The 8,238-nt window shown below is 56.0% G+C and overlaps 1 protein-coding gene across 1 annotated transcript in view; it reads left to right on the top strand.

The window, feature by feature from the left end:
• Positions 1-8,238, top strand: part of LOC102769788 (calpain-2 catalytic subunit) — a 65,004-nt gene that overhangs the window by 12,670 nt on the left and 44,096 nt on the right. Inside the window, exons 2-4 of the mRNA XM_015562339.1 lie at positions 2,740-2,854; positions 3,306-3,316; positions 4,225-4,294. Of these exons, the coding sequence (XP_015417825.1) occupies positions 2,740-2,854; positions 3,306-3,316; positions 4,225-4,294 (196 nt within the window). The remainder of the gene's footprint in view (positions 1-2,739; positions 2,855-3,305; positions 3,317-4,224; positions 4,295-8,238) is intronic.

The raw sequence follows: 8,238 nt of genomic DNA, 5'->3' as shown, positions 1-8,238 counted from the left end.
CGGGGCTGCGGGCCCGTTACCCGGTGCGGGCGCAGGACACTCTGGCGCCCCTCTAACTCGCTCGCCTTGCGGGACACTGATCTCAGCTCCCCACTAGCGGGCCGCCAGGGGCGCCCCTAGGACGTCACCAAAACTGGGGACAACTTCTATGGGACCCCAGTGGGCAGATGGTGGGAGGGGGTGGAGGGTCTGGAGGAAAGCAGATGGGAGGGAGACGACTCCTGCCCAGCAGAGTCAGTCTGTAGGTCTGTAGCCCAGGCTGCTGCCAGGGAGGGGTAGGTCCCCCGATCCCCTGTGACTAAGGGCTGTCTCATGCGGCCCTGGCTGGGTTTAGCCAGAGTTTCTTGTTTATTTTAACAAAGGGGAGCGGAGACGACCTGCCCAGCCATTCAGGCTGGTGGTAAACAGGACAGCCAAGAACCGGAATCCTGGCCCAGAATCCTCCCGGAAACCTCGGGGTCCCTCCACATCCCTCCGCTTGCTCCCCAGTGTCCCTGTCCTCTGGTCTGGCCGGCCTAGGGACAGCTGGCTCCCTAATCTAGCTTCTTCCTTACCCACGGACACCCTGCTGGCTCTACCCGCTATGGGACCCAACCTTCGCACAGCTTCCTGCGAAACCCAACCTCTAAATTCCCTAGGAGAGTAAGCATCCCCGTCTTGTCTCCACTGCTCTGAGCCCCCCCAACTCCCCCACCCCCTTTACCTTCTCTGTGACCCCAAACCCCGGCCCTGGGCAGCCAGCGCATAGGACATGCCCTAGGCACCCGGCCTGAGACATGCAGGCCTCTTTGCCTCCATTTCTTACAGCGGTTCTCAACCTTCCTAATATCGAGACCCTTCAATACAGTTCCTCGTGTTGTGGTGACCCCCAACCTTAAAATTATTTTCGTGGCTACTTCATCACTGTCATGTTGCTACTGTGATGAATCCTCATGGAAATATCTGATATGCAGGATGTATTTTCATGGTTACAAATTGAACATCATGAAAGCATAGTGATTCATCACAAAAACAATATGTAATTGTAGATGTGTTTTCCGATGGTCTTAGGCGACCCCTGGGAAAGGGTTGTTTGACCCCCAAAGGGGTCGCGACCCACAGGTTGAGAACCGCTGAAGAGAAGCCACGATGCCTGCACACTTTCCAGGCCCGGTTCCCTCCCGCCTTCCCACCTGCCAGGGACGCTCTCCCCTGGTTGTCCGGAGTCTGGCTCACTCCGATTCTTTGGGATGTCCTCAGATGTCCCCTCCCCGAAATCCTCTCTCCTGACCAGGCTTAGCAGCCCCCAGCCCAGCATTATATTCTGTATCACAAACCCGGCTCATTTCCTTCCTGGCACTTTTTACCATTTATAAATATAATCACCTGTATTTGCACTTTCTCTGCACTGCAGGGGACCCTGCGTTATATTCATCAATATGTCCTCAGTGCCGAGCAGGGTCACTTCCCTTCCACGGAATGCATTCATTCATTCATTCATTCATCTCCTTCGGCGACATTTATTGAGAACCTATTAAACTGTCTTAAACGCTTGGGATACACCTGAGAACAAAAAGTCAGTGACGATTTGTGGCTGAGTGGATGAATGAATGAATGAATGAATGCAGGAATGTAACAAGCCTCAAATGAAGTTATGGTTGTGAGAGGGATAAACAAGAGACTGTATTCACCATACCTGGGGGCAGCACTTGACAGTTTACAAAGGGAATTTGCACACCCATTGACTTATTCTTTCATTCATCCAGTAAGCATGTATGGAGCACCTCCTATACACCGGGCACAGTGCAGATAGCGTCTGCCTCTAAATTATTGATAACTCTGTATGTAAACTATATGCACTGCCTTCTCACTAGGGGCCAGTGAAAGCAATCGTTGCAAATGCCCGCAGGACTCCTAGACGGGGAGACAGATCTGGGGCCATTGGCGGTGGGGCAGGCTGTGTACTGCAGGACCCAGGGCAGTGTGGCTGGTATGTTCCCATCCAACGGGCGGAGAGAGCGAGACTTGGGAAGGTTAAGTGTTTGCTCAAGCAGGTGTCCGGGGCGGAGCCAGGACTGTGCCCGGCCTGTGGGCGTTTGCAGCCCACAGCCCACAGTGGCCCTCTCTGCCACTGTCCTGCTGGGGTCGGGGTCCGGCCAGGGAAACAGACCTGTGTTGCCCCGGTTGGGGCCTCAGCAAGTCATTGGTGACTTAAGGGAGCACTGTGGTGGGACAGACTTCCAGCCGGGCAGACGCAGACTGTAGGGGGCGCCAGAGTAAGCCCCGGGAACTAAGGAGGGGTCTCCTGGTTGCAGATGGCTGCCCGTGGGAAGAGGAAGAGGGGCCGTGGGAAGGAGAGCTGGACCTGGGGTTCGAGAGGCTGTCGTTTTAGATGAGCAAACTGGACTGGGTTATGTGTTGAGTCACCGGAGCTCAGCCTCAAACCTGCATCTCCATCCTCCAAATTCAGTGATTGCCATCAACTTATTCCATAATAATAATAATAATAATAATAATTAACGTTTATAGAGTGTTCGCCAGGGCACGCTTACCTAATTATCTCCTCTAACTCTCATAACAACCCTAAGCGGTAGGTACGCCTGTCATCACTGTGCCCATTTTGCAGATGAGGAAACTGAGGCTCAAAGAGTACCTCGCAGGGTCATAGAACCCATCTAAGAAGTGGCCGAGCCAAGACTCAAACCCAGGGCGTCTGAGGCCCAAGTCCAAGCCCTCAGCCCCCTTTCCTCGGACTGTTAGGTCCACATTCCACCCCATACAGTCCGGGCTGTGCGCACGGTTCAGTTTCCTGCAGCCTCTCTAAGCGCCGCTCTGAACTTTGTCTCCCTTGGAGAGGCTGCCAAGGACGACGCAGGCAAGTTGCAGAAACATAATGGAAAAATCCTCCTGGCATCAGAGCTTGGTGCCCGCAGGATTATCAATCCGATGCTTGGGCTCCCGGTCCTTCCATCCCCGGCGTAAGTGCTCAGCTGGCAGGACCCGGGCAAAGTGGCCTCGTTTTCCCACTGTCCCTGTCACCTGCCACACAGAGCAGGGAAGGGACAAGGCGGAGGCCCGGCGGGGGGGGATGTGCGGGGCTGCCCACTGTGGCTCCGGGATGGACGGGGGCCGGATCCGGGTCTCACCCAGGAAACATGCTGCTTGCCAGAGAGGGGCCCCCCCGAGGGAGGGTGTGGGGTGGAGCCCCAACCAGGTGGCCCCGGGCTGGGTTGAGAAGCCCAGATCGATGCCCCCACTTCCTCTGTGGCTTTGGGTGGGGCCCTGTAGAATCAGGAAGCACTGAGGGCTGCCTCCGTGGAGGGCAGAGCGGCCCACGGTGGCTTGCCCAGGCTGCTTGCAGGGCGATCCTGAGGCTTTAACAGCCTCAGAGGTTTGTCACTAATTAGCAGCAGCAGGGGAGCCGGGCGTGTGCATTTGCCCCAGGGAAGGTCACCTCTAGCCCCGCGCTGCCTGGAACCGGTGAGCGGGGTCACCTTAGACACGCTGCTTAGCTCCTCAGCCTGTGTCCTCACCTGTGACGGGACATTTCCCATCTTGTGTTCCGAGAGGACCAGGAGATACAGCACCAGCACGTACTGACAACAGCCGGTTCACAATACAGGATGCTCCAAGCACCATGACCCCATAGACGGATCCAGAAAGCTGGGCACGTTCCCGTGGCCTGCACACGTGTGTGCTAGGAACACAGAGGGATGCCCATCAGCAAAACCAGACAGAGCCCCACTGACACCCGAATTGCAGAGTAGAAATACTCTGGGACTTAGAATCAAAGAGAGGAGTGAGGGCTGGGCTGGGACGGAGGGCTTCATGGAGGAGGTGGCAATGAGTCTTGAAAAGTGGTCAGAGGTGGAAAAGGGGAGGAGAGGATGGGGAAGGGAGAAATTCCAGGCAAGTGAGAGGACTGACGTGCAGGGACGCAGGAGAGGGGCTGGGGTGGCGGGTCGGGCAGCTCCCGCGTGTGGGCGGGCCCACCGGCCTGCACAGGAGGGTGCTGTGTGGCCCTCGGCAGTTTGGAGCGCTGGGCAATGACTCCCCTTCTCAGCCGGGGTGTCTCCTGCCACCCATCGGGCCCCGTGAAGCGGGGTCAGAAGAGGACCCCGGGGCCGTCTGATTGCAGCCATGGGGAAAAGGGGTGTGACATGCCCGCTGGGAACCAAGGCATCCGAACTGCAGAAACGTGGCCTGCTGGGCTGACGGCACTTTGGGGGTCTGTCTCATCCCCAGGAGATCTGCGATGACCCCCAGTTTATTGTTGGAGGAGCCACCCGCACAGACATCTGCCAAGGAGCCCTGGGTAAGTGGCGGCCCCCAGAGCGGCCTTGGGGTCTCTTCTGCAAGTCTGGGGATGAGGGGTTGGGGGAGGGCTGGTCTTGGGTTTCTCTCCCTTCCCAAGCAGCTGGGCTATTTCCATTGCCAGCTTCCTGGATTTCTTGTCCCCCGAGGGCCTCTTGTTGAGGCCTCCTGTGTCCCCTGCACTGGGCTGGGTGTTGAGGTCACAGAGGGGCCTTTTGCCCCCACCACCCCGCCCCGGTCCCCGTGGTCTCTGCACCTCCTGGGACCAGTCCTACCCGTGGCCCATGAAACAGTCGGGCTCTGGGCCCAGGCCCAGGGGAGGACTCCCCAGGCCAGCGACAGCGCTGAGCCCTCAGCTTCTTGGGGTGCAGGAACCGGGATGGTGACTCGGGGTGAAGGGAGAGGAAACCCCGATGACTGCTCGCTGTTGGGAGGAAGTGAGCGTGGCCGGGTTCTCGGTGTTTGCACGATGCGTTGCCCTGGCATCACAACAGTGCGAGGCAGCCTGACCGCAGCAAAGGCAGCCGGAGTGTTCCTCTCGGTGGGCGAGACTCACGGGAGCTGAACCTCGAGGGTCGGAGGCTGCGCATAGAATCCGCCTCAATTTTTCTGACTCGTAATAAACAGGGCCCGAGGTCCCTGGAGCATCTTATTTACTCTGATAATCCGAAACCTTGCTTCCTGCCATCACCTTCCCCTCACTGCTCACCCTAGTCCAGGGGTGGGGAACCTTTTTTCTGCCAAGGGCCATTTGGATATTTATTCATTTTATTTATTATTTTTTAAAATTTTTTAAAAAATATATCTTATTGATTTTTTACAGAGAGGAAGGGAGAGGGATAGAGTTAGAAACATCGATGAGAGAGAAACATCGATCAGCTGCCTCCTGCACACCTCCTACTGGGGATGTGCCCGCAACCAAGGTATATATGCCCTTGACCGGAATCGAACCCGGGACCCTTCAGTCCGCAGGCCAACGCTCTATCCACTGAGCCAAACCGGTCAGGGCCCATTTGGATATTTATAACATCACTGTCAGGCCATACAAAATAATCAGCTTAAACATTAACCTGCTATTTTTGGCCAAACATTTAATTAGCTCACCCCTGATGCCTTGGCAAGGCCAGACCGAAGGATTCCGTGGGCCTTCTCTGGCCCGCGGGCCGGACGTTCCCCACCCCTGCACGACTAGTCCCTCAGTAACAACACTGATCATCTTGAATGGTACCTCCTTTCCGGGCCCCCCTAGAGGCTCTGATACTCAGAGTAATAACAGCCAATGTTTATTGAGTGTGTACTATGTGCCAGACACTGAGCTGTGAGGGCAGAACTCCAAGGAGAGGTGATTACAGCTGACCCTCAAACAGCACAGATTTAAACTTATATACAGATTTTTTTTCCAATAAATAGGTCCAGTACTATAAATGCATTTTCTCTTCCTTTTGATTTTTTAGTAACATCTTATTTTCTCTAGCTTACTTTATTGGAAGCATCCAGTATGTAATACACATAGCAGACAGAATATGTGTTCCTAGACTGTTTATGTTATCAGTAAACTATTAGCAGTTACGTTCTGGGGGGAGCCCAAGTTATTTATACACAGATTTTCAATGATGCAGAGGTCAGGGTCCCTAAGTTACTCGAGAGTCAGCTGTTTGCCCATTTTACAGGTGAGGACACTGAGGCCCTGGGAATAACTCGCTTAAGGTCCCTGCACAGCTGAGGGGGGCCCCGGGGATACAATGCAGACAGCCTGACGCCAGGCCTGTGTGTTTAACCCCGGGAGTTGGATTCCACAGGGCAGCTGTGTGAGTCATCGGGGTGGGCACCCTGGGGCCCCGGAGGTGGGAGGTGGGGGAGGGAATGCTTTCAAGGAGACCGTGACCCGGACTGAGGGCTGGGCGGGCAGAACCAGCTGTCTGAGCTCAGCCTCTGGGCAGATTCCTGAGATGCCAGATACATTCCTACCTGAGAAAAGCACACACACACCTCCACTCCCGTCTTCCCGTCTTCCCACCGCACAGGCGATGGAAGCGGGGGTCCTTGGGCACCTAAGCGGGGGGCTGCTGGAAGGTCCACTCAACCAGGGACTCAGAGGCTAACGGGCTGGGAGCTGACTCGGACCAACCCAGAGGCTGCACCGGGGCTAACTCGCTGGGGCCAACTCAGCTGCACTAAATTCCACGCCTGGACTGAATAAACACCTACTTCAAAGCGTTATGACCACTGAGCCAGTAACAGACAGGGGACTGAAGTCCCGCGTCCATGTTGTCAGACCGTTTGGAGAGGATGTGGAGAGCAGACAAGCAGAGCCTACATCCCTGGGTAAAATTCCCCAAGAGAGGCTCCAAGTCAGATAGGAAGATGATTCCATCAAGTCTTAAAGCTCTTTTTTTTTTTAAGCCTCACCCAAGGGTATGTGTGGGCTTTTAAAATTGATTATTTAGGGAGAGAGGAAGGGGGAAAGGAGAGAGGGAGAAGGACGGGGAGAGAGAGAGAAACATCAATGGGTTGCCTTCTGTACACTCCCCAACCTGGGATGGAATCTGAAACCTAGGCATGTGCCCTGACCAGGAGCCTAACCTGCCACCGGCCAGGGCGTGGCCTGGGTGTTTGGGATGAAGCTCCAATCCACTGAGCCACCCGGCCAGGGCGTGGCCTTTTCTTAGGATGTGGGATGTGGCATTGAAGCAGGAGAAAGTGACTTGTTCTCAAGCCACTCCTTGTGCCTGACACCGAGCAGCGCCTTGTGCTGGAGGGTCGGGGCACCTGAGTTCGTCTTTGCTCTCCGTACAGGTAACACACACCTGTCCCCTGCAGCCCAGAGCGCAGCTCGTAGCGTTTCTCACCGTGCTCGCTCATGCAATCACCCCAACTCCGAGCATTCCCACCCCCCTACACAGATAAGCAGACTGAGGTGGGGGCAGGGGGCACACGTACGGCCACACAGCTAAAAACTGCCAGAATAAAGAACGCTGCTCTGATGTTACATCTTCCTGATCTGTTTTCCTAACCCCACGCTCCCTCCGAGTTGCTGTGATGAGGGATGTGGAGGTGAGATTCTCAAAGCAAAATCCACTCACTCACCTGCACTTCCACCCGGAGACCCGGTGCCCCCGGGGCCTGGGCAGGGCTGCCCTGGGACTTGGTGGTCGCCCTCCGGCCTTCCCAGCGCTGCCCCGGCAAGGGCCAGCCCCCAGCTCCCTCCCCCTTTCCCAGAAGGCTCGGAACCTCACCCATTCAAACCACGTGTGCAGAACTGCGCTGACCATGAACCACCTGCACGCAGACCTGGGGGTCAGGGGAGGGACAGCCATCTGGAGGCGATGGGAAACCCAGGCTGTCCCTGAATGCGGCTCTGTAATCGGCTCTGTAATTGCCAGTGGCAACCTGTCCTTACAGGTGGTTGCCACTTGGAAGGACCCGGAGCCACAAAATTCAAAAGCTCAGCTCCTCCTGCCTGCCCTTCCCCTGGGCCACTACTGAGTTTTCTCACTGCCCAGCCCCTGGCCCCAGGTCACTGTAACCTGGCAGATCTCAGAGATGGGTCACCCCAACTCGACCCCCAAGAGTCACACGGCCCCCAGAACACCTACTGGGAAGAGGCTGGCCCCAGGGTGCCCCTGCCCACAGCCCAGCTCAGCAGAGGGTGGGAGAGGCAAGACCGATGGGAAAAGCCCACAGAAAGCTTGGCCTGAGGAAGTTTCCAGTTCCTGCTCCCTCCACCGCTTGCTTACTAGCCTGGGTGGCTTTGACAGGTTACCCAAGCCCTCTGGGCCTCAGTTTCCTCTTCTGTAAAATGGGAATAATGACAATACTCCCTGCCGGGACTGGGTGAAAAGTGATATTCCATTAATACTTAGAGTGGAAGGGAAGATGGAAGAGGAAGGGAGGGAGGGTGACAATCTGTCCCTTATCCTTTCCACATTCTTTCCCCCAGAGATA

The sequence above is a fragment of the Myotis davidii genome, unplaced genomic scaffold, assembly GCF_000327345.1.
Source record: "Myotis davidii unplaced genomic scaffold, ASM32734v1 scaffold174, whole genome shotgun sequence".
NCBI lineage: Eukaryota > Metazoa > Chordata > Mammalia > Chiroptera > Vespertilionidae > Myotis > Myotis davidii.
This window is presented reverse-complemented; position numbering and strand designations above follow the sequence as displayed.